The following is a 27,166-nucleotide window of genomic DNA, read 5'->3' on the forward strand; positions in this document are numbered from 1 at the left end:
ACGACCTTATAACGCTTTAAACGTATTATTAGACATTTATTTATATTGGCTATAGCAATTCGTCAATGGACTAAACACTAAACATATCTGTATGGTTATCGTGTTTATGGCTAGTCAATTCATTGGTTATCTACTCAGAGTGAAGTATGGCGTCACCACATTCCGCTGCCCATATTAGGCTTAAAAAGACGTTAATGGGGTCTTCTAGCCTACTCATCATACCTAACACTCCTCATGGACTGTGTTCAAGCAGGGCTGGAACAAAAGCCTGCACTCCCAGTGACTCTCCAGGAGGGTTCAGCTACTCCTATTCTAGGTTCCATGCAGAAGGAACAGAGTGAAGTCATTAAGAAAATAGATACAATGACCAATTAAGATGTAGATTGTGATAGATTTTAATCAAGTGCAGTCATATATGAGGAATTACATGAATACAGAGACACAGTGTTTCATGATCACACAGTAAAGGCACTGGGATAGGCACTCATCTAGCTTTGCATATTATCCACAACTCATTCCTGCATGCATTTGGCCCCATATACATGGATAATGGATACATACAATATACATAGAATGTTGTTTCCACGTTATTTTAATAAAGTGCCCAGTTTGGAGCAAGCATAAGGCTATCATTTTGGTTAGTGATGACAAGTACTGCATACACATTGTTTCCAGTAGTCTATATGGAATTGATAACCAAAGCAAAGTCTAAACAAGTTTAGCTGTATACGTAGCACGTAGATGAATGGTGATATGTTAATAACAACCAATACATTGAGATACATAAGTGTCCCAACAGTAAATGACAATAGGCTGATATAGGTAAGAGGTTGATAATTAGGCTTGTTTAGGCGGATACAGTGTCTAGCTCCACCAGTTTGCTTGGACTAGGAGCAGGCAGGGTTGTGTGTATATATCCCACTCCAGGTAGAGTAGCAGGCATATGGGGGACAGATTGAGGACTGGGAGGGTGAACATGTCAGAGCCCCAGGGTGTCTTTCTGCACTTGGCAACCCAGAAGGGTGTTTCCAGCCTGGACACACTCAGACACACTGGCCACTGAAACACACAACATCACCAGGACAGGCATCATTATACTGTGGCATCATGTTGGCAAGGATGGGCAAAATGTATCTTCAACACTTGTTTGAAGACAAAATACCACCAACATTGTATTGTGAATGATTATACTCAAAATGTAAATATATTTGTCATTTAAGTAATACAGTATGGTAGATTCCTATTAGGAAATTGCTTTCACCTAAACATTTTCTTTCCAATCAGGGCAGAAGGACAAGAGTTGCCAGGACTATGAGTGTAAGCTATAGCTACCTTTCTGAGCCTGAATCCATGATACTGCCTTCATGGCAAGAAACTGCCACTCCTCCTGAGCCTCCATCTTGAAACCATAGAGCCATACCAGGGCTAGAACCGTGGCCCACACCTCCTGGTCCACCTTAGATAGGGAGAGACAGACAGATGAGACAGAGTAAGGGATAGAGAAAGATGATGAGAAAGAGAGCGGAAAGAGGCAGAAGATAAGGACGCTGAGACATGAGATTCAGTTCAATGGTCATCATGCCTTTGTCCAGATCTGATGGTCTTTCTATAGAGCACGCGCGCAGACACTCTGTGAAAGTGCATCATCTTGCAGCATGCTCATCTATTTTCGGTTCATCCTGCTGCCTGTCGAAACGCCATATCAGTTTAATTCTGTGGACCTACCTGTGCAGGCTTTGGCTTGGACACCTCCTCCTCTGTCTTCACCAGCACCTCAGCCAATGCTGCCTCCAGGACCCAGGAACCAGAGGCCTTCTGAAGGGAGATCAGCTGGAGGAGAGGGTCCCTCACAGGCTTAGAGGTTGGGGCTGGAGAGTCAAAGTCTATTGGGATTGGACAACATAATTGAAATGGAAATGCTTCCGTAATGTACATCAATACCTCAACCCGAACTCTAATCCTAACCGTTGCACTTAAATCCTTTTGCTGTGTCACAATAAAAAATAACGTAGGGAGCATCAAACACAGTAACAATTTGCAGGTATTTGGAATTAGCTTAAAACAGACATTAACACCTGTCCCAAATTACCTTCTTCATCACAGTCTTCGTCACATTCTAATACTTCACAAGCACCTGAAAAACATATATTCGTTGAATATTCCCATTAACACAAGTCTATCAATAATTGATTAACTAAATAATCTAATCACAGTTTACTTCTAAAATAAATCAATATTAATTATGTGATTCAACACTTCTGTAAAATCTATGAAATGTGAAATAAAGCTATAAAATGTGTATTGTCGAGGGCTTCCTGTGACGCAATTTAGGAAATGGCTGCCTGATTTTTCATACTGCACATCGATTGTTTTTTCCCCCCCCTAAATTCAAGTATTTACTCTGAGCATTATAGTAACTTACTTTAAAATGGAAAAGAAGAAAGTAGGAAAAGGTTGTGGAGCTACAACAATAGTTTGTAACAAGACAGGAGAAGCTAAAATCGTAGTCTAAACAGAGATGGCTCATGCTAGCGCAAATAAGCTAGCAGCAGCAAAAGTATCCTAATTTCATGAGGTGATAAAGGAGGATTTGCGGAATGCGCTCACAGGCGTTTCAAGAGGAACTTCGAGAAGATGTACGAAAATAACTAAAGGAGTTCAACATGAACATTAACCACAAACTCAAAGAAAACAAATAATGTGGGATGCAGATCAGCACATTTGGGAAACAGACACATAACACTGCAGTCAAGGGTGCACTTGTACAGTCTTTGAAAAGCCATCATGCACTACAGGCAACAGTGACAGAACGACAGTTTTTCACTTCATAATAACATAATAACTTTATTCCGTGGCAGAGGGCACAGAAAAAGACTCGATGCCCACCTTCGTGGAGGGTCTATTCAAATAAATACTTGACACAGACCTGGGACTCGAGAGAACACACCGAGCACACCGAGTTCTGGCCTCAAAAACCCCCAGTTGTGTCCCACCAAAACCCATCGTTTTTTCCCGCGCAGCCTGGAAAAAGCCTGTTAACTTCCAAGGCCAACGAGTGTTCTTTGATCATGACTACACGGGAGAAATACTGAAAAGGAAGTAAGGAATTACACCCCTATCAAGAAGGCACTAAAAGACAAAGGGATTCACTTTTAAACACCATTCCCGGCAAAAATGTAATGGCCCGGTTACATACGAGCAATGCAGACAAGGCGGCGGAGGACCTGAAGTCGAGGGGCATCTCAGTGAAGTATACCACCAGGAGAAAGTAGTCTTCACCGGCGGAAAGACTCAAGCAAGTCACCTCGGCAAGAGGACGCTCACATTCGACAGAGACTCACGCATTTCCAGTGAGAAGATGCAAAACACTGAATTAGATTTAACAGACTTAATAGTTACCGCTAGCTGTTAGACATATTGAGTTGTTACGGTTGACATTGCAATACGTAAATGTCTTCCCTATTTTTCCCCACTACTGAGCAAGGGCGAGTAGCCAAAAGTACGTGCCTTTATGGACACATTATGTCTGGTCAATTTAATAACATATCTATTAGCTAACAATGAATGACACAGCGACAACAGGGTGGCAGAAAGGCATATCATGGGGAGGATTCATGATATGCATGTATGACCTATATACACTGCTCAAAAAAAATAAAAGGGAACACTAAAATAACACATCCTAGATCTGAATGAATGAAATTCTTTACATAGTTGAATGTGCTGACAACAAAATCAGACAAATTATCAATGGAAAACAAATTTATCAACCCATGGAGGTCTGGATTTGGAGTCACACTCAAAATTAAAGTGGAAAACCACCCTACAGGCTGTAATGTCCTTAAAACGAGTCAAAATGAGGCTCAGTAGTGTGTGTGGCCTCCACATGCCTGTATGACCTCCCTACAACGCCTGGGCATGCTCCTGATGAGGTGGCGGATGGTCTCCTGAGGGATCTCCTCCCAGACCTGGACTAAAGCATCCGCCAACTCCTGGACAGTCTGTGGTGCAACGTGGCGTTGGTGGATGGAGCGAGACATGATGTCCCAGATGTGCTCAATTGGATTCAGGTCTGTGGAACGGGCAGGCCAGTCCATAGCATCAATGCCTTCCTCTTGCAGGAACTGCTGACACACTCCAGCCACATGAGGTCTAGCATTGTCTTGCATTAGGAGGAACCCAGGGCCAACCGCACCAAAATATGGTCTCACAAGGGATCTCATCTCAGTACCTATTGGCAGTCAGGCTACCTCTGGCGAGCACATGGAGGGCTGTGCGGCCCCCCAAAGAAATGCCACCCCACACCATGACTGACCCACCGCCAAACCGCTCATGCTGGAGGATGTTGGAGGCAGCAGAACGTTCTCCACGGCGTCTCTAGACTCTGTCACGTCTGTCACATGTGCTCAGTGTGAACCTGCTTTCATCTGTGAAGAGCACAGGGCGCCAGTGGCGAATTTGCCAATCTTGGTGATCTCTGGCAAATGTCAAACGTTCTGCACGGTGTTGGGCTGTAAGCACAACCCCCACCTGTGGACGTCGGGCCCTCATACCACCGTCATGGAGTCGGTTTCTGACCGTTTGAGCAGACACATGCACATTTGTGGCCTGCTGGAGGTCATTTTGCAGGGCTCTGGCAGTGCTCCTCCTTGCACAAAGGCGGAGGTAGCGGTCCTGCTGCTGGGTTGTTGCCCTTCTACGGCCTCCTCCACGTCTCCTGATGTACTGGCCTGTCTCCTGGTAGCGCCTCTATGCTCTGGACACTACGCTGAGACACAGCTAACCTTGCCACAGCTCGCATTGATGTGCCATCCTGGATGAGCTGCACTACCTGAGCCACTTGTGTGGGTTGTGGACTCAGTCTCATGCTACCACTAGAGTGAAAGCACCGCCAGCATTCAAAAGTGACCAAAACATCAGCCAGGAAGTATAGGAACTGAAGGAAGTGGTCTGTGGTTATCACCTGCAGAACCACTCCTTTATTGGGAGTGCTAATTGCCTATAATTTCCACCTGTTGTCTACTCCATTTGCACAACAGCATGTGAAATTTATTGTCAATCAGTGTTGCTTCCTAAGTGGACAGTTTGATTTCACAGAAGTGTGATTGACTTGGAGTTACATTGTGTTGTTTAAGTGTTCCCTTTATTTTTTTTCTCTTGTAATTAACCAATGTGTTTAAGTGACAAAGGGTGCCCTTTTTATTTTTGGTTCCAACAGGTGCGTCACGGATTTTGATATTTGAGTGAGGGGCCTTTCAAATTCCAGAGGCAAGAGACAGTCCACTGACACGGGAGTCCAAATAAACTATTTTCCCACTTTGGTTTACCTTTTTATTGTTCTTGTTTGAGTTCATTTTTAGGTTCATATTAAGCAGGCTGTTATGGTGCACAGGTTTTATGGTTTATATCGATGAGTCATCGAGAATTTAAGGTCATCAGTCTCAAACGGACTGCGGAGTGCCATCAAGAGAAGTAACGTCATCAGTCTCAAACGGACTGGGGAGTACCATCAAGAGAAGTAAGGTCATCAGTCTCAAACGGACTGGGGAGTGCCATCAAGAGAAGTAACGTAATAGCAAAGAAGAACGGGAGAGAGTTGACATACTATTCTGGCGGGAAACTTCCTTATCCCCTCCTGAACACGAGAACTCAAGAAAATGGCATATAGGAATACCTTTTTTTCTTCTTATAACATGGGTAGAAGGGGCATTGGAATCTTGATCCCAAAATCAGTTAACTTTGAGTTTATATCAGACGTAAAAGGGTAGATTTATATTTGTTAAATGTAAACTGGATAACAAGGAATTTACATTATTTAATGCATACGTGCCTCTGGAGAGTGACATGGTCTTGTACAGGAAGGTGTTTGATTTACCGTAATTTCCGGACTATAAGCCGCTACTTTTTTCCCACGCTTTGAACCCTTGAAGACCTGACTCAGTGCAAAAAGACAAAAAAAGCTTTCAGAGGGAAGAAAAGCAGATGGCCCGAACTAGAAAATGAGCTTGAAGACTGGGTCAACACACAGAGAGCAGACGGCCGAGGTGTTTCAACTGTGCAGATCCGACTGAAAGTCAAAACAATCACCACCGCAATGAAGTTTGAGGATTTTAGAGGTGGACCATCGTGGTGTCTAAGATTTATGAGACATAAAGGCCTGTCTATCAGGGTACAGACGAGTCTGTGTCAGCAGCTCCCTCCCAACTACGAGGAAAAAGTTTCAAACATCCGCAAATTCACTGATGCAAAGATAGCGGAGCATATTAATTTTTGTAACAAGCTGTGTTTCGTTTAAAGGCTGTGTAAAGTTAATTTGTTTCAATGTACCGGTAGGCACCTGCGGCTTATAGACATGTGCGGCTTATTTATGTACAAAATACTTTTTATTTTTTATTCAGTGGGTGCGGCTTATATCCAGGTGCGCTTAATAGTCCAGAAATTACGGTAATTGCCACAGAAACTCTGGCACTCTTATCTGTGGAGGGAATTTTAATATGGATTTTAAACTCAAAATAGGACAGCACAAATCAAAATAGGAAAATTAACCTGGTTGCTAAAAAGATCAATAGGATATTACAGGATTTAGGACTCCTTCATGTACGGCGTGACATCCATGTCAGATAGGGAATATGGTTTTTACTCAGCCCGCCACACTGAATACTCCAATTTAGACAACTTTTTATATGCAGTACAGAAAGGCACAAGCTTAAGGATTGTAGGGTCGGTCAGAGCGACTTATCAGATCATAAGGGTGTTTGCCTAACTCAACTCCTTGATCGCAAACCAATAAATACGGTATAGAGGCTTAATACAAGCATGCTGAATGATGGAGACTCAGAAAACAAGCACAAAATAACATTTTCAAAATAAAAGACCCTAAAACAAAGAAGATTACATGCAAATTGGATGAAATACAGAATGCATTTGAGTCATACTATACAAATCTGTACAAGCAACCAGAGAAAGAGCATTTTTTCAAACTTACTTCATCCCCCCTCAATTGGGACAGAGCAACATGATAGACTTACTTCAGAAATAACCACTTCAAAAATGAATAATGCAATATCTCCAGGCACTAAGCAAACAAATCTCCAGGCACTAATGGCTTTCCTTCAGAATGGACTAAGTTTGATGGGACAACAAATGACCGAAACAGTTACATATGATTAAAACATTCCCCAACCAGAAACCGTGGATTGATGGAAGCATTCGCGCAAAACTGAAAGCTCGAACCACTGCTTTGAATCAGGGCAAGGTGACCGGAAACATGACCGAATACAAACAGTGTAGCTATTCCCTCCGCAAGGCAATCAAACAAGCTAAACGTCAGTATAGAGACAAAGTGGGGTCGCAATTCAAAGGCTCAGACACGAGAGGTATGTGGCAGGGTCTACACTCATTCACAAACTACAAAAGAAAAACCAGCCCCGTCGCGGACCACGATGTCTTGCTCCCAGACAGACTAAAAAACTTCTTTGCTCACTTTGAGGACAATACAGTGCCACTGACACGGCCATACCAAAACCTGCGGGCTCTCCTTCACTGCAGCCGACGTGAGTAAAACATTTAAAAGTTTTAACCCTTGAAAGGCTGCAGGCCCAGACGGCATCCCCGGCCGCGTCCTTAGAGCATGCGCAGACCAGCTGGCTGGTGTGTTTACAGACATATTCAATCAATCCTTATTCCAGTATGCTGTTCCCACATGCTTAAAGGGGGCCACCATTGTTGCTGTTCCCAAGAAAGCTAAGGTAACTGAGCTAAATGACTACCGCCCTGTAGCACTCACTTCCGTCATCATGAAGTGCTTTTTTAAAATGTATTTTACCTTTATTTAACTAGGCAAGTCAGTTCAGAACAAATTCTTATTTTCAATGACGGCCGAGGAACAGTGGGTTAACTGCCTGTTCAGGGGCAGAACGACAGATTTGTACCTTGTCAGCTCGGGGGTTTGAACTCGCAACCTTCCGGTTACTAGTCCAACGCTCTAACCACTAGGCTACCCTGCCGCCCCGCTTTGAGTGACTAGTCAAGGACCATATCACCTTCACCCTACCTGACACCCTAGACCCACTCCAATTTGCTTACCGCCCCAATAGGTCCACAGACGACGCAATCACAATCACACTGCCCTAACCCATCTGGACAAGAGGAATACCTATGTAAGAATGCTGTTCATCGATTACAGCTCAGCATTTAACACCATAGTACCCTCCAAACTCGACATTAAGCACGAGACCCTGGGTTTCGACCCCGCCCTGTGCAACTGGGTCCTGGACTTCCTGACTGGCCACCCCCCCAGGTGGTGAGGGTAGGTAACATCTCCACCCCGCTGAGGTCCACACAAGGGTGCATTCTCAGCCCTCTCCTGTACTCCCTGTTCACCCACGACTGCGTGGCCATCCACGCCTCCAGCTCAATCATCAATTTTGCAGACGACACTACAGTGGTAGGCTTGATTACCAACAACGCCGATACGGCCTACAGGGAGGAGGTGAGGGCCCTCGGAGTGTGGTGTCAGGAAAATAACCTCACACTCAACGTCAACAAAACTAAGGAGATGATTGTGGACTTCAGGAAACAGCAGAGGGAGCACCCCCCTATACACATTGACGGGACAGTAGTGGAGAGGGTGGAAAGTTTTAAGTTCCTCGGCGTACACAACACGGACAAACTGAAATGGTCCACCCACACAGACAGCATGGTGAAGAAGGCGCAGCAGCAGCTCTTCAACCCCAGGAGGCTGAAGAAATTCGGCTTGTCACCAAAAACACTCAAACTTTTACAGATGCACAATCGAGAGCATCACCGCCTGGTACGGCAGCTGCTCCGCCCATAACCGTAAGGCTCTCCAGAGGGTAGTGAGGTCTGCACAACGCATCACCGGGGGCAAACTGCCCTCCAGGACACCTACACCACCCGATGTCACAGGAAGGCCAAAAAGATCATCAAGGACAACAACCACCCAAGCCACTTCCTGTTCACCCCGCTGTCATCCAGAAGGCGAGGTCAGTACAGGTGCATCAAAGCGGGGACCGAGAGACTGAAAAGCAGCTTCTATCTCAAGGCCATCAGACTGTTAAACAGCCATCACTAACATTGAGTGGCTGCTGCCAACATACTGACTCAACTCCAGCCACTTTAATAATGGAAAAATGGAGGTAATAAATGTATCACTAGCCACTTTAAACAATGCCACTTTATATAATGTTTACATAGCCTACATTACTCTTCTCATGTGTATATACTGTACGCTATACCATCTACTGCATCTTGATGTAATTAAATGTATCACTAGACACTTTAAACAATGCCACTTTATTTAATGTTTTCATATCCTACATTACTCATCTCATATGTATATACTGTACTCTATACCATCTACTGCATCTTGCCTATGCCGTTCGGCCATCACTCATTAATTTATTTTTATGTACATATTCTTATTCATTCCTTTACACTTGTGTATGAGGTAGTTGTTGTGAAATTGTTAGATTACTTGTTAGATATTACTGCATGGTCAGAACTAGAAGCACAAGCATTTCGCTACACTCACATTAACATCTGCTAACCATGTGTATGTGACAAATAAAATTTGATTTGATTTACTGGAACCTAATACCTCAACCGCTCCATTATATCGCCAGTGGCTAACTGGGTCACCCTGACCCTAATCATCACGGTAAAATATTTGTGCTGTGAATAATACAGTCAAAATAAAAAAATATTTACAAGTTTGCAAATTACAAACCTTGTTTAGAGAAGAATCCAACTTGCACTAGGACACAAGAAACCAGAAGTAAAGAACAAAGAGCAGTATTAGTAACTTCCTCAATCATTCAATGCGCATCACACAAATTAAAATGCATTTCTTTTTAAAAACTAAACAAATCTCCAGGCACTAATGGCTTCCCTTCAGAATGGGCAAAGTTTGATGGGACAACAAATTATCAAAACGGTTACATACTGTTATCTAATACCTCAACCCCTCCATTATAATCGCCAGTGGCTAACTGGGTCACCCTGACCCTAACTGGACTGGAACCCTGACCCTAACTGGACTGGAACCCTGACCCTAACTGGACTGGAACCCTGACCCTAAATGGACTGGAACCCTGACCCTAAATGGACTGGAACCCTGACCCTAAATGGACTGGAACCCTGACCCTAAATGGACTGGAACCCTGACCCTAAATGGACTGGAACCCTGACCCTAAATGGACTGGAACCCTGACCCTAAATGGACTGGAACCCTGACCCTAATTATCGCATCAAAATATTTGTGCTGGGAGTAATACAGTTCAAATAGAATATTAAATAGTTTGCAAATTACATACGTTGTTTAGAGAAGAATCCTATTTGCACCAGGACACAAGAAACCAGAAGGTAAAGGACGAAGAGCAGTATTAGTAACTTCCTCAATCATTCAACGCGAATCACACAAATTAAAATGTTTTTTTTTTTTTACTAAACAAGTGTAGTTTAGACGTACCCTTCACCCTAGAGGCGAGCGAACCTTCAGCCTTCTTTTTAGCAGACATACCTTAATACAAATTAACAGTGATTGTATTAACAGGGTCTAGAATTAGTATGTTCATTATAAACTCATAAACGGATACTTATGCATAATTTAAATATGGTAATATCCTCAAATCATGCAAATTTGTTTCTAAACCAAATAGAGACTTGGTGCTTACTGCTTCTTTTATGCATCTTACACTTACTCTTTGTGCCGACCACAAACTCTGACGCAGAGCAAACAAGCTGATCAGCTCGGTCATCGAGTTCAGATAGTTTCATATCGCGCTCAAGTACACTACTGCTAAAATCTGCACAAAACATGAAGATCCACAATACAAATTATAAAGTGGTTAGATTTCCACCCACACCAACAATGGTATTAATTTAAAGAATAAATTAGTCAATTCAATTTGTATAAGTACCTTGTATTGTTTGTTCAAATAAAATGAATCTGCAACAGTAACAATATAACCGTGGCAAAGTAGCACAAACCTGTCAGTGAACATCCCCTTAGATTCAACACTGAGAAAGAAGGGAAACACAGGTCACTGGGTTACAAACATGAAGGTACACGCACCAAACTCATTAATGACTAAACTATGAGGATTCTGTCTTACACGTGCAGGGGGCACAGATTGAGACACTTCAGCTCGCGGTTACAATTTATTTAGCGCCATTTACATATCTGCATAAAATAATTTCCTTGTACAGCCTCTCCCCGTCACACAAACACTCAATCACTTGGAGTGGGGACATGTCTGTGTAGCAGCTGTCCTTGCAGGGCCTCTCCCCGTCACACAAACACTCACTCACTTGGTGTGGGGACATGTCTGCGTAGCAGCTGTCCTTGCAGGGCCTCTCCATCTCCTTTGTGGACAGCGATGAAGGCAGTAAAGGCACTGCTCACTCCTGATTGGACGCTGAGCTCTATCACCTTCTCTTTCACTCCCTCCTTCTCACCATCCTCCTCCCGCTCTTCCACCTCCAGGGATTGGATTAGGGTTCGAGCACCCAGCCTGTGGACGGCCATTCTGGAGAGGAGGGATAGAGAGAAGAATTAGAGGAAAGAGCGAGAGGGTGGAGTGGGGGAGAGGAGGGATAGAGAGATGAAGACGATGGAGTGGGGGAGACGAGGGTCGATGATAAGATGGGGGTACCTACAGTACGATATATATATATCAAACCATACTACATAGCTGAAATGCATTAGAAGTGCTGGCACAGTTTCTGTTAATGGAGCATCATAGCAGTGTTGCCTGTAAATAGTGGCACATTGCTTAATGCATCTGACCAAGGCCTGCAGTGTTGTTTTTACCCAGTGTCCTCTGTAGGCTTAAGACTGAAGCTCAGCCGGTTCTCAACAGGCTGCATGGCCAGGCTGTACTTCACTGTCACCGAGCCCTCTGTGTCCCCCGAGCTCTGAGCAGGGGAGAGAATGAGAGAGAGCGAGAAAGACAGACAGAACGAGAGAAAGAAAACAAGGAAATACAGGGTTGAGTGAAACACGTGGACCGTGACCCAAAAAATAGTTGTCTTGCAAATAAGTTATGACCTTACCAGTGTCATTTGAACATTGACATAATGCATGTTAAACAATATTAACATTCATAACAGTAGAAGGCAGAGTCCTCACCTCCCCAGTGAGCTGGGCATACAGAAGCGCCCTTTGACCCTGGAAGACCACTCTGATTGGTGGAGACAGAAGGGTGACAGACACCTCCTTTGGGACATTCCACTTGACTGAGATGTCCACCACAGCTGGCTGCAGGGCAAACCGGAGAGACTGCATCACCTGAGGGAGGAGTGTTAAGGAGGTGGGAGAGTGGTAAAAAACATCATTAAAAAAGGAAAGAGATAAAACAAGAGAGAATAAGGAAGGTGATAAATGTTTGTAACCAATACAGCCCTCCATTTACACATGTACACACACTGATACGCTCTCTTACTTTGGGCTGCATCCTGTCCTGTCCTGTGATAAACTGTGCGTGCCCTCTGGCCTGCTTGGCCACCCCAGAAATGAGAGCAGTGCTGGCCCCCTCCCCGATCCCAAAGGAGAAACACCTGACAGGGACACACCCTGGAATCACTATTATTGTTGTTATCAAACACCAAAATCCATATCACTTGTATCATTTTCTTGTCCTCGTGGGGTGACTGAAAACACAGACAGGTTGGGTAGGTTTACTTTAGATTGGGTTTTACAATTCATCTTTTGAGTCAAAAATACCAGTGTTTTGACCTTTACTTTCCAGACAGGCGCAGTGGGTTCTGTAACAAACTCCATTAAAACCAGTTAGTCCAATTCTTTCAGGTGGGAGGTGACAGACCTAGCTATGGGATCTCTGCCCCAACTAGGTAATGATAGGGGAAACAGTGCTTGTGGGCCCACCTGTGAGAACCGGCATTCGTCTTCACCAGATCCAGGACTTCCTTGGTGTTCTCCACCTCACCGTCAGTGAACAAGAAGAGCTGTGGAGGACAGAGCGGGTATGTTGATAATGTGTCAACGTTAAATAATGTACGTGCAGCACTGATACTGAGAATGCTTCCTTAGTAACCAAAAACACAGGTCTATTTGGTGTCCCAGTAATACCACACTCAAAATAACTAAACATGCCCAAAAGGGAATTCCCTCATGGTCTAAGACATTGGTTGCTCCCGTGGGAGACCAGGGTTCATATCCTGTGCGTTACACATGGAAAGGTGGGAGGAGTTTCAGGTGTTTCAAGAGGAACCTGAATGAATCACTGTGTGTGTGTGTGTGTGTGTGTGTGTGTGTGTGTGTGTGTGTGTGTGTAAGGTATATAGAAGGCCAATGAGTGAGATGATTAGAAAAAAATATTCAAATGTCACTCCACAATGATACAATAACTGACAGATTTTTGTTGACCACTCAGATAGTTGAGACACCAAAAAACAAACCTAGTCAAACATGGTACAGTCGTTCCTTTGGCATCATCAAAAATACATCATCTGTATTTTGGGTAACAGTCGTTATACATTGCGGCATCTATACACGTATGCATAAACTAAAGTAGATAAAAGGACATTCAGAAACTTCCAAAGAAATGCCTGTTGGAGGATACGGTGGCAGGCTTTAGCAAAGGCATTTACATTATTGTTACCTGATAACATTGCACACAATTTATTATTTTCATCTAGATCATTTTAACTATCATTATGTTTGGACATCTGTCGAAAAACATCATCCCTACTGTCATTGTATAACCCACAGTAAAGCAACGCATGAGGTTCTGTTACAATGGAAGGATTGTTACAGAAAGTACAGACATTTTTCTCTGTGGGAGTGTTTGTGTATATTATTATTGCTTTTTAACTAGGCAAGTCAGATAAGAACACATTCTTATTTACAATGACGGCCTACCCCGGCCAAACGCTAATCCGGACAAAGCTGGGCCAATTGTGCGCCGCCTTATGGGACTCCCAATCATGTCCCGGTTGTGATACAGCCTGGAATCGAACCAGGGTCTGTAGTGACGCCTCTAGCACTGAAATGCAGTGCCTTAGACTGCGGCGCCACTCGGTAAGGCACTGTAAGGAATGTAAGGTGTGTTAGATACCTGTCTGGGCTGGTCGGGGAGGCAGGGCTGGCTGTAGATATGTTTTAAAGGCTGGAGGATCTCTGTACCTCCCAGGTCAGCCCTCATTCCCTTCACCTTCTGCAGAGCCTCATCCATAGTCTTCTGGCTGTACTCCACACTCTTACTGACGTCCAGATAGATATACACACACAAGGTCAAAGGGTCATTACCACAACATATTACAGACCCAAGCCATGGACATTTGAATCCTTCCCCTACCTGCTGCAAATTATTAGATGTAAACAAGATTGAAACAGGGGTTGGAAGGAGAAAACACTCACGGAAAGAAGGACTCATAACTGGACCCAAAGCCGATGATGTTGAAGTAGCAGCCCATGGGCAGGCTTTTCAGCAAGAGCAGCAGAGTTTCCTGCAAGAGAGAAGTCCAACAAGTGTCTTTACTCTTCAAACTTTATAGGACAGTCTTAAAGAACTAGTACAGAGTAACCACTGTGTACTGGATTTAACGCCAAACTACCATGTGGTGAATCCTGTGCAGATTGAGCTGTTCATTCACTAGAATAGGGTTGTGTGTGTGTGTGTATACCCTGGCACTGCTAATACGGTCCTGTGACCCAGACCCAAGGTGCATGGGGCATTCCATGCTGCCAGAGCGATCCACTACGAACAGGAACTCCCCGTGTGAGGTCATAGATGACATCACATCCTTAGGGAACTCTGGGTACAAGCTCAGCATGACCACTGGGTCACCCATCAGAGAGCCTGGGGGGGGGGCGAGAGAAAGAAGGAGAAAGAAAGTGTCCAACAGTTTTCTCCATTTCTATAAGACGCCTCTCCTTCAGTCTCACCATGTCCCTCTCTATAAACATGGATGATGGTAGTAGACTAGACTACTCATTGATCTCATATTTTTTATTTTTTTTTATTTCACCTTTATTTAACCAGGTAGGCTAGTTGAGAACAAGTTCTCATTTGCAACTGCGACCTGGCCAAGATAAAGCATAGCAGTGTGAACAGACAACACAGAGTTACACATGGAGTAAACAATTAACAAGTCAATAACACAGTAGAAAAAAAAGGGGAGTCTATATACATTGTGTGCAAAAGGCATGAGGAGGTAGGCGAATAATTACAATTCTGCAGATTAACACTGGAGTGATAAATGATCAGATGGTCATGTACAGGTAGAGATACTGGTGTGCAAAAGAGCAGAAAAGTAAATAAATAAAAACAGTATGGGGATGAGGTAGGTAAAAATGGGTGGGCTATTTACCGATAGACTATGTACACCATATACACCAATCTACAACAGAGTGCACCCCCCTCACCTGGCTTGGCCGAAGCCTGTGCTGCCTCTACTATAGCAGTAGGCTGATGGGTATCTTTGTAATACAACAACAGCTCAACATCCCGGTCAAACTGATGACCTGCAGCCAGACTGACCTGCAGTTAGAACAACATTCACATGAAGGCAGAGCAGTCAGAGAGGGAATTGAACAACTATGAAGGATTCTGATGGTTTATGGTGCTAGTGAGAGTGCAAGCACACAGACATACACACAGTGTACACATTCATACGTACGTACGTAAAGCAACACACTTACACATGCATATGAACACACACACACACACACACAGTACCGTGGCTTGGGTTTTCTCTGTGTTGAGGTAGTTGAGTGGGTCCAGGGGACAGTTGGACTCTACTCTAGAGATGGGATGAGGGGACAACACATGGGCACTGAGGGACAGACTGTAGGGGACAGAACCAGCGGGCACCGAGGACAGCTGGGCACTGCCACCACTACCACTGTCTGACCCTTAGAGAGAGATGGGTGAGGGAGAGAGGAAGAGAGAGGGGAGAGAGACCCACAGATTAGAATGTTTTTGTTCCAGCCCAACACTAACACTCCTTTCATCTCATCAACAACGCACCAAGACCTTGATGAATTCAATAATGATTCATTCATTAAAACGGGACTGTAACGAAAGCCTTTACCATCCCCTGTGGGTCTCCAATAGCAGGAGTGAGGACCACCACCCTATGGGACCAGGTACTGGTTCCTAGTCACACTGCTGCCCACAAGGGTTTTACTTTGTTTTACACTGCCCTATGATGTATTAGTGGTTTGTGTCTCTATACAGGGGCCCATGTTCTTACCCTGGGGTTGGTAACGGGGGTTGAGCACGGCGGGCAGGCAGAGCCTCAGGCCGTCGTCAGCCTGTACAGCCAGCTCTGTCACATAGTCCAGGCTGACAGAGGCCTTCTCCCCTGGAGGCAGACTGCCCACACTTAGCTTGAACACGTCCGGGCTCTCATCACTCTCCTCCAATAGGAAGGCCTGCTGGCCCGAACTCAATGCATCATCATACTGCTCCTGTGCCTGAGGAGGGACAGAGGAACACAAGGACGCATCATCAACCTGACACAGTATAGTACAGTAGCATACATCCAGGGGAGGGTGCCGTGTGACTGACACTAGTCAGGTCAATGGGGTTTGACAGAGAGTCGCTTTGACAAAGCAGTAGGTTGGGAACCAGTTTTACAGGGTGAGTCTAATACTGAGAGCAGAGAGCTGTCAACAAACATCTGAATAACTTTTGAAGGCCCCTAGGTCATAGACTGCTGGTTAACCATAAAGTGATAATTATAAGTAATGGATTGGATTTATATAGAGCCTTTCTACCAACTGAGGTACCAAAAGCACTTTACATAGTAAGGGGGAAACTCATCTCATCCACCATCAATGTGTGGTACCCACCTAGGTGATACACAGCAACCATTTTGTACCAGAATGCTCACCACACACACCAGATAACATGGTGGATTGTGAGGATATTTGCCATTTAGGAATCAATTATTAGGTTGCCATGAAACTAAGTTGCTCTTAAAACTGTGTAGTAATGCTAGTAATTACACTAGTAACAACATTTGTACTAACATATTATCGATTGGTATTAACATTAAATTAACCCAAGTCCTGCAATAAATTATACTTTTGTAGATCTCAGAAAATGTCATAAAAATGTTGCATTTGTCTCATTATTGACTTGTCATCTCTCCTCACCTTCTGTTTCTCCTGAACCTCAGCCACCACCTCAGTCTGTCCTATCTTTGCGCTGAACCTGCAGACAGCAGCCTCTCCTGGCAGAGGGAAAACAAAGATGGCCTCCAGGGGGCTCTGCTCCTGGTTCTCATACTGCAGAGTGGAGCTCACAGTGGCCACATGCCCCTGCACACTCACTTCCACAACAATACTCTTCAGAGGCACTGAGAGAAGGAGGGGTGGATGGAGCAACAGATGGAAGAGAGAAAACTGACGATGACAACGTTTGGGAACAACTTGGAAATAGTAAAATGTCATTTATGGCTCATCTCATGGAAATGTTTAATTTAGTGAAAAACAATATAAAATGTGGTGAAATGTTCTGAAGTATTTATTTCATAAAGGAAGAGAAACAGACACTGGAAGTAAACAATCATGTCTGCTTTCAAACCGTACCTGGTTCATTCTTGACAGTTACCAATCCACAGCAGTTCACCATTTTGGCTCCTGTATGGAGAAGTCAGGTGTCATATCAGTCCTTTTACCGGCGTCTTACATGAATAAAGTTAATTGCCAACAGTAAACAGTTAATGGTAATATGCCAAGTGTCTATGATTAATTGTTTTATAAAGGCAGCCACAGAATGCAACCACTGACAGTAGGATGACAGTCATTGAGAGGTTTATCTAACCATGTTGGCAGGGCTCTCCAACAATGTTCCCTCAAAACATTTTTTACCACGGAGCAAATTTCAAGTCTGCTGAAAGCAAACTGGACATGTTTTAAATATTGTGTAACTTCCAGCGCGCGTTTAACTAATTGTGAACACCGAGGCTGTACCCACTTTCAGTTACAGTTTTAACCGTGGCCAAGTAGGCTACTGTGGCTATTTGATCCTACTGAAGGTCTACCAGAGTGGCCTACCATCAAAACAATGGAGGAAAATGCATCCCATAACATTTTAACATGGAAATAGCTGTTCAATCATTCAGCCTACAGTCACAGCCAATGTGTGGTGTTCAATGTATGAATACATTACATGAGAATTTTTTTTTTTTTCAACATGCAGGGCTTGACATTAACCTGTTTATCCACTTGTCCTTCATACAAGAAGGTGAATGAAAATGTGTTTGATGCAATAAATCACTTTACAAAATCTAATGCATTATTATTCCCATACCATAATTACAGAGAATCAGACAAATTATGCTACCCTCTGCCTATTGGCTACTTAGCGTATTCAAGCACACTTTGTGTGCTCTTGTAGGAAGCATTCACTCCCCTATTTCTGACTACAAATGATCTATAACAACTGGGCTAATTACTAACTAGCAAAGGATATGAACAAAATTTGCACATGCAACTTTCTACTCAAATCAAGCACAGCTACTCACATTCACAGCTGTAAACACAGACCAGTTAAAAGTAAATTTCACACATCCATATATGGCAATAGTGTATTGGCATATAAGCCTGCTGCAACTCTGATTGTTAATGCTGCACCGGTCTGTGTAGTGTAGGGGCCGAGTCGTGCACAAAAGGAGTACCATAGAATCCTACTCTGGTGCCTTCTACCTACAACAAAATCTCTTGCATAGTTTGTTTGTTGCATTTAAAGTGGCTAATATTGCGTCGATTCGATCACAATTGACACGGTAAAGGGAAATGCGGATGGTTTTAACAGGGAAAACTCTAGAAAGTTGAGAGAAGTTCAATCTTGTGGCTCTCTCGGTGGACAGGTATTTATTCTGGGGTCTACTGCTACCAACATTCAGTTGTTGCACCAATCACATGATTTGGTCTCACTTTTTATAATTGATAATGACCTGGCCTGTGTCCCATAATGAGCCTGCTTTTAAAATCAGTGGACACCACTCATTTTTATTACAACACACCTGTCATAGTTGTTTTCTTTACTAAAGTAGAGGTTTATTATTATTCCTAAAAGGTACAGCATAGGTGTAAACATAACTTTTTTTAGCAAGAGATTACCTAAGAAAGTAGCAGAAATATGCAGAAAGTAGTTTTGAATGCATTTTATTGAAGTAAAACAATAAGTCAAACAATTTTGGCAACATAGTGATATATTCGTATATACTGTACAATGAGTAATTCAACTACAAAATACTAGTCTTCTCCCATTTTTTAAACTATTGCCCCCACCCACAAGGTGTAAACAACAATACAAATACAATATGATAATAGATACAAAACAAAAACATAAATCAATCAACTCTAATTAGCACATGTAGGACAATATGCAAGTGTGTGTGCATGGACATTGCAGATGTATTTCTCACATGTGCAGCACATCGTATTTGTTTGACAGTCCTTCTTTGGGGGGGGGGGGCAGAATTGGCATCTCCTCTTCTTGCCTGCCCCAGCTGCAGCCTCAGGTGGATCAGAACAGCTTTCACAAGCACTGCAGAGGCTGCTGTACGGGGGAGGCGCTCCCTTCTTTGAATGTGTGATGTTACAAGTGCCTTTCCCATCTGTTCCGGAAACACCCTCTTGTTCCGCTTATCAGGCAGGGTTGATCTTGTTCCATATCACAAAGGCATTGTAACATCAATGACGTTTTGGAAGACGACCAGGGGCCAGTCATCCTCCTGCAGCTGTAAGTCCCAATTACCTTGTCCAGGTTTTCCGCACCTCATTTGTTGTGGTTGTAGTCCAGGATGATGGCTGGCTTCATTTCCTCACGATCACTGATCTCAGCCATTTTGTGCAGTGCTCAGGAGGACCACATTCTTGTTCCTCTTTGGGACCTTTTCAAGCACTTAACTGTAAATTTTCAAAGACCTACATTTGATGTTTAATCGTTTTAATAGCCGACAGAAAGAAAAAAAATTGAACAAATAAACATTACCACATTCTAAATATGTCAGAATAATGTGGGCATTGCCTGACTAAATAGACAGCATACTGCTGTAAAATAGGGACCTTGTAGCAGTCATAAGGACAAAGATTTTGCAGTAGTCAGGCAGATAGAGATTTATTTACACAGCGCTGGTGATGGTGATAAATGTACAATTAAATTATATTTACAAACTTCTGACTTTAAAATGTGAGCATTCAAAACAAAAAGGGCCTCTTCTCAAGCAAAACCTCTCCTAACCATACAAGGCACAGGTAGAGACTCCTAGGCTTGAATACAGCCTCCCCATTGAGTTACCATACGTGAACATCACAAACATTTGGCCATACCTATTCTTGGTGCACAGGCCAGGTATATCTATGCATGCTGAAGCATGCGCGTTCACACATGAAACATTATGGACAAACCAGACATATGCTCTCCAAACAAAGGAATTGACACAATTGAGATTGCACCGTTTATTTTTACTTAACTAGGCAAGTCAGTAAAGAACAAATTCTTATGTACAATGACAGCCTACCCCAGCCAAACCCTAACACGGACGACTTTAGGCCAATTGTGCGCCGCCCTATGGTACTCCCAATCACGTCCGGTTGTGATACAGCCTGGAATCTAACCTGGGTCTGTAGTGACGCCTCTAGCACTGAGATGCAGTGCCTTAGACAACTGCACCACTTGGAGCCCATATAAATAAACAAGAACACAAAGACTGCACTGTCCAAATGTTTCAACACTCATAAGATCCCAAAATGAGTAGTGAACATATTTGAATTCATCAAAACTGTAGTTCCAGTTCTTAAGAATGGGGGAGCGGAGGTAGGAGTAAATTCATTCAGGCAATTTATGCTTTGGTCTGCATGCCAGTGTTAGTTCCTGTTGGATTGGGTTGGGAAGAGATGGAATGGCATCACAGAGAGAAGTCAATGGCCAGGGAAAGCAGAATGGTATAAAAGGCAGTCCTGACTGTGGTTGGGAAAGAAGGCCTTTGACAGTTGTGCCAAGAAAGTGCTCCTTCATTGAGGCAGAATGCTTTAGTGCAAATGGATTGGATTGAACTAAGCCTGGGGATCTGCCATTGAACTATTGAACTGCCATTGAACTGGATTGAAGTTGTAAGAAGGTTTCCCTGTCGGCTCTAACATGGGTTGGAAAAAGGTACCCATATAGTATTACCATTTGCACCTGCTATCAGTTCAAGTAAAACAGTCCTTGGTTAAAGTTGTATTATTCCAATGGAAGTTTATGAATTGTTCTGGATGAGGAAAGAGCATCTTCTACTCCATCTTGTGGTCTGTTACACACACACTTCCAATGTAGCTCTGCAATGTCTTCTGCAACACATGCTATTGAAGTTGAAATTTACAATGATTAGGTAAGGGTTAGGGCAGGGATGTCCCAAGGATTCAAACAACACTTTGAACCACTTTCAGCACCACTCAACAACCAACTGTTTCAAAGCTGCACATTCTTTCTGCCAGGCAGAGACTATCTATGGCAGGGTTCCCTAGATGGTGGCCCACAGATCAGTCAACAAATTATTTGTAATTATGTTCAGCTCCCCATCCATCTACTCAAGAAAAATATGTCCTGTGGCTGAATCTAGTTGATGATCCCTGATACAGGCTGTGTGTGCAGCGCACATGTGAATAATAATCTACAACAAACCGCTTCGGTAATCCATCTGTAATTTAATAGGTTGATTAAAAATAGCATTATTACAAACATTATTTAATTTTTTAACTGGTACTGACAGGGATGATCGTCTGGCCTGGAGTGTTTAGCTTAACTGTGCAGCCCTGTACGTGGAACCCTGACCCACGCACCGACAGGGGCATTCCCGTGCTAATGTTGCTTCTTCATTAAATTGGTTTAAGTTTGTATCGAGCCCTGGTTGACCATGCACCATAACTGCTGGTTGCTGAAAAAGAACATTGCTTTGTACAATAATACAATATTGGTCTTTCCAGAACATACAGTAATTCCTGAAAAAACAGAAGCTTTGTGCAGAAATGTACATTTTCAAGCATGAAGTTGTTGTTAACAACAAAGTATGAAACCACAGCAGCCTGATGCAATAACGTCAATATATGTCCAGCCAGTGTAATCTCTGGTTGAACTGGTAAAATAGAATGGAATGCAATAGTCAATAATAAATAGTACTGTTAGGAGATTGAGAGACCGGGTAAGTCAATTACTAATACTCTTAGTAAAAGTATTTATCTTCAACACGCAATCTGTAGATTCTATTCGATTAGATAGATAGAAATTGTATGTTAAACATCATAGCATAGTTGAAAGATATGTGTTGCGTAGAAACACGAAGTGGGTGGCCAGCAGAGATAGATGGGATGGGCTGAGGGAAGCTGAGGGTTGGGATGTGGAATTGGAGACAAGTGGGAGTGAAGTTGTTGTGTGAGAGAGAGAATGATGGGATGGGCTGAGGGAAGCTGAGGGTTGGGATGTGGAATTGGAGACAAGTGGCAGTGAAGTTGCTGTGTGAGAGAGAGAATGATGGGATGGGCTGAGGGAAGCTGAGGGTTGGTGTGTGGAATTGGAGACAAGTGGCAGTGAAGTTGTTGTGTGAGAGAGAGAATGATGGGATGGGCTGAGGGAAGCTGAGGGTTGGTATGTGGAATTGGAGACAAGTGGCAGTGAAGTTGTTGTGTGAGAGAGAGAATGATGGGATGGGCTGAGGGAAGCTGAGGGTTGGTATGTGGAATTGGAGACAAGTGGCAGTGAAGTTGTTGTGTGAGAGAGAGAATGATAGGATGGGCTGAGGGAAGCTGAGGGTTGGTATGTGGAATTGGAGACAAGTGGCAGTGGAGTTGTTGTGTGAGAGAGAGAATGATGGTCAAAAGTCTAAATAAAACATAATAAAAGTAGAATGACACTGTGGGACAGTGTTTTTACAACTAATGCCGGTTTGCCTGAGGCTGATGCCGTGCAGGTGTTTGTACACATGCATATACACACTCTCATTCAAATAAACACATACAAGAACACACACATACATGTAATAGTGCCAGACATGCACACAAACATACAGTAGGCATTGCTGTTATGATTTCAGTTGTCCTTCATGTCCTTTGTTTTAAATGGATTCGAAAAAAATATATTTAAAAAAAGTGTATTGTTGTTTGCTGTTTTCTTCTGTCTTTTTTCTCATTAGTTCATTCTCTTGGTTGTTGGTGCAGTCTTGGGGATGGGGAATGGAATTAATTGTATAAATTTATTTTTTCAGGGGGCGGGGGACTCGAATGGTTGAGGGACAGCTATTGGGGAACTGTGGGGGGGATCTTGGAGGGCTCGGGTTTCACAAGATTGTGATCATGAAAAAGGAAACTTACTTATTTTATATCACTATCATGCACATGCACCCTCACACAAGGATGGCTCTGTTGCGGAAAGACTGATACATACATGTGTGTCTTGATGCTGTATTGTTTGTCCTTCATGTTCTAATACTTTAATGTTACCCCTTCCTTGTGTTTTTTGTAAAACATAATAATTAAAAAAAAAATACAGTCAATAATGTCAGGAGGTAGGCCTACCTGCCTGCCTGCCTGCCTGCCTGCCTACCTGCCTACCTGCCTACCTGCCTACCTGCCTACCTGCCACCTGGAGGTCAGGTATGTCATCGTTCAGAGATTTAGGCTACCACAAACGGAGTTACAGATGCAAGTAAACGTTTCACACTAGTTTTGATCAACCAGGATTATATAAACATTTTGCAAGAAGCTTCTCAGAACAAACACACACCCTTGCATTTAGGCTACTTTATCCCATCATACCGAAGGTAGAATATGCAATAGTGCAACATTAACCACAGCAGATAAATAAGTTAGAGCCTGTGATTCATGTCTGTTCAGGGGAGACCAGGGCCAATTGTAACCGGAGGCAAATGAAACACCTTGAATTTCTACAAACCGATACAAGCTAGTGATGAAACTCAGTACGCCCATTTTGGTCCTATCCCTGCTTGAAAAGTGTCTCACTGTCTGCATGTTTTATGGGCAAATGTTTGCTCTTTTGGGGGTGGGGGGGGCGACTATGTCATTGTACTGTCCTGAGCATTAACGTCTATATGTTGGATAACATGAATGACATGACTATTGTTGTCTCTTGCTAGGCACGTGAGGTTGTCAAGACTGCTAGGGTTGGAGCAATTGTAGCGCAGTATTAAAATTATCCTGAGCCAAGCAGCTGAATTATGAAAACAAGTGATTTTAACCTTAAGATTGTATGAATTCTACAAAAAATGTATTTAAATAGCCTGTAGAGCAATGGTTTCCCAACCTTATTCAGTTAATGTAACACCAAGTACATTTTGCTCTGTTCAGAGTACCACTGAAGTACCCCTTTATGTATATTTTACCAGTAGGCCTATGGTCTCATGAGTCTTCTCAAGTACCCCCTGTGGATGGGCCAAGTACTCCCAGAAGTGGAAAGCCAAATAAGTTGCAAACAATATATTCTGGGCACCATCAGACTACTCAAGTAGTTTTGAGAGCAACAAAATGTTCATGCAGAAACAGGGGTGTAACTGTAAATATTGGTTATGTAAAGAAATAGCTATATATGATGATATGAAGCCAATAATGGGTGCTCGATATGCACTAGGCTAGATATGCACATTGGCTGCCTAGGCTAGATAATTTGCTAATTCATAAACGTTAATGATATACAGTGCATGACACAAGTAATATTTCCAACAATTGTTTACAGACAGACTATTTTGCAAATAATTCACTGTGTCACAATTCCAGTGGGTCAGAAGTTTACATATACTAAGTTGACTGTGCCTTTAAACAGCTGGGAAAAATTATGTCATGGCTTTAGAATCTTCCGAGGCTAATTGACATCAATTGGAGATGTACTTGTGGATGTATTTCAAGACCTACCTTCAAACTCAGTGCCTCTTTGCTTGACATCATGGGGAAATCAGCCAAGACCTCAGAAAAAAAATGGTGGACCTCCCTCCAAGTCTGGTTCATCCTTGGGAGCAATGTCCAAAGGCCTGAAGGTACCACGTTCATCTGTACAAACAATAGTACGAAAGTATAAACACCATGGGACCACGCAGCCATCATACCGCTCAGGAAGGAGAAGTGTTCCGTCTCCTAGAGATGAACGTACTTTGGTGCGAAAAGTGGAAATCAATCCCAGAACAACAGCAAAGGACCTTGTGAAGATGCTGGAGGAAACCAGCTCAGCATTGAAGAAGTCTCTGCTCCAAAACCGCCATTAAAAAAAGCCAGACTACAGTTTGCAACTACACATGGGGTCAAAGATTGTACTTTTTGGAGAAATGTCCTCTGGTCTGATGAAACAAAAATAGAACTGATTGACCATTTATGTTTGGAGGAAAAGGGGGAGGCTTGCAAGCCGAGGAACACTATCCCAACTGTGAAGCACGGAGGCGGCAGCATCATGTTGTGGTGGTGCTTTGCTGCAGGAGGGACTGGTGCACTTCACAAAATAGATGGGATCATGAGGGAGGAAAATTACATGGATATATTGAAGCAACGTCTCAAGACATCAGTCAGGAAGTTAAAGCTTGGTTGCAAATGGGTCTTCCAAATGGACAATGACCCCAAGCATACTTCCAAAGTTGTGGCAAAATGGCTTCAGGACAACAAAGTCAAGGTATTGGAATGGCAAAGCCCTGACCTCAATCCTATAGAAAATGTGGGGCAGAACTGAAAAAGCGTGTGCGAGCAAAGAGGCCTACAAACCTGACTCAGTTACACCAGCTCTGTCAGGAGGAATGGGCCAAAATTCACCCAACTTAATATGGAAAGCTACCTGAAACATTTGACCCAATTTAAACAATTTAAAGGCAATGCTACCAAATAATAATTGAGTGCATGTAAACATCTGACCCACTGGGTATGTAATTAAATAAATAAAAGCTTAAATAAAATCACTATTCTGACATTTCACATTCTTAAAATAAAGTGGTGATCCTAACTGACCTAAGACGGGGAATTTTAACTAGGATTAAATGTCAGGAATTGTGAAACTGAGTTTAAATGTATTTGACTAAGGTGTATGTGAACTTCTGACTTCAACCGTATAAATTAAGGGAGTTTATTTTTTCAGTTTATCAGGGGGTGCTGCAGCACCCCCTGATACTTCAAGCTGCTATGGATGGAAGTGTCTTACATAAGAAAATTACTGGCCTAATTCAGGTGGGCTCCGGGCAATAGTGTAACACACACAAAATCACAATTGCCTCTGGTCTCCCCAAAATGATTAATTTCTTAACGTTCTGTAACGTTGCGCACTCTAGAACAGACACTGAGGCGTGGTCACTTTGCTTGTTGCTCCGCTGTCATTGCGTTAATTCTAGCAACTTAAACCTCCATAAAATACATCCATAAAATAAGTATGGTATGATATGTGGATGTAATCGAAATGAATGGCTATTTCTGGCTAACATTTATTGGCCACCAACATTAATAAGCAAAGTAGGTTCATGCCATTTCAACATATGTTGAATATTTTGAGATAAATATGCGAAACAACCCCAAACGATGCAGTTATGTAACGTATTACCTTGACATATGTGATAGGCTAGTTTTCAATTATTTCCTTTTACTGGTCTTGGAGATAGAATCCCACCGTTTCTACGTTCGTGTAGCATTAATATCCGAGTAGGCTACTTCTTCCTGGTTTATAAAGATTAACGTCAATAGAAAACATTGCGCAATCAACTCATTGGCCAGTGTTCATAGTCACGCCTGCTATCTTCCTTACCATTGGTGAAAAGACACAATGGGCCATTCAACCAATCGTTGTTTTTGCATCTGTAGTGCAGTTTTTTTCTACCTTATGCTTTAAACGTATTATTAGGCACATATTTCAATAGGCTATAGCAATTCGTCAATGGACTGAACACTAAACATAGCTGGCTGGTCATTGTGCTTGTAGACAGTCAATTCATTGGATATCTCCTGTCAGATTGAAGTACGGTGTTACGACATTCTGCTGCCCATATTAGGTTTAATAAGACGTTATGGTTTTCTTTCACTAAAGCAGAAAAAACGAAAAGGCTTTTAGAGATTAAGTGAGTTGAAAATGGGTCTGGGCACTGTTGAAGCAGCTAAGAATAGTGGGTTGTAGGGTTGATCTGACGGTGTGAAGGATGCCGATGTATTGGG

The 27,166-nt window shown here is 43.0% G+C and overlaps 1 protein-coding gene across 2 annotated transcripts; it reads right to left on the bottom strand.

Moving 5' to 3' along the window:
- Nucleotides 1–371: 371 nt before the first annotated feature.
- On the bottom strand, nucleotides 372–26,689 carry LOC109904911 (von Willebrand factor A domain-containing protein 5A-like). 2 transcript variants are annotated; one of them, XM_031791131.1, is made up of 24 exons: nucleotides 26,562–26,680; nucleotides 24,905–25,039; nucleotides 17,582–17,632; nucleotides 17,147–17,349; nucleotides 16,240–16,462; nucleotides 15,723–15,898; nucleotides 15,410–15,524; nucleotides 14,668–14,843; nucleotides 14,402–14,490; nucleotides 14,100–14,244; nucleotides 12,908–12,987; nucleotides 12,465–12,579; nucleotides 12,152–12,310; nucleotides 11,834–11,937; nucleotides 11,332–11,549; nucleotides 11,011–11,040; nucleotides 10,722–10,826; nucleotides 10,490–10,540; nucleotides 10,335–10,352; nucleotides 9,749–9,775; nucleotides 2,090–2,134; nucleotides 1,726–1,883; nucleotides 1,333–1,456; nucleotides 372–1,059 (listed from the first exon to the last, which is right to left on the bottom strand). In XM_031791131.1, the coding sequence occupies exons 3-24, from the start codon at nucleotides 17,622–17,624 to the stop codon at nucleotides 980–982; spliced, it is 2,484 nt and encodes an 827-aa protein (XP_031646991.1). In that variant the 5' UTR covers nucleotides 17,625–17,632; nucleotides 24,905–25,039; nucleotides 26,562–26,680; the 3' UTR covers nucleotides 372–979. The 2 variants fall into 2 exon arrangements, with proteins under 2 accessions (XP_031646991.1, XP_031646990.1); XM_031791130.1 differs by lacking the exon at nucleotides 24,905–25,039 and having other exon boundaries at nucleotides 26,562–26,689.
- Nucleotides 26,690–27,166: the final 477 nt, after the last annotated feature.

This window comes from Oncorhynchus kisutch, linkage group LG15 (assembly GCF_002021735.2).
Source record: "Oncorhynchus kisutch isolate 150728-3 linkage group LG15, Okis_V2, whole genome shotgun sequence".
Classification (NCBI taxonomy): Eukaryota; Metazoa; Chordata; class Actinopteri; order Salmoniformes; family Salmonidae; genus Oncorhynchus; species Oncorhynchus kisutch.

Coding starts and splice junctions, on each gene's coding strand:
- LOC109904911 (XM_031791130.1), bottom strand. CDS start 17,624: ATGGTGAACTGCTGTGGATTGGTAACTGTCAAGAATGAACCAG. Junction 12,311..12,464: donor AGGACAGGATGCAGCCCAAA/GTAAGAGAGCGT, acceptor CTCCTCCCTCAG/GTGATGCAGTCTCTCCGGTT. Junction 1,884..2,089: donor CGAAGACTGTGATGAAGAAG/GTAATTTGGGAC, acceptor CAATCCCAATAG/ACTTTGACTCTCCAGCCCCA.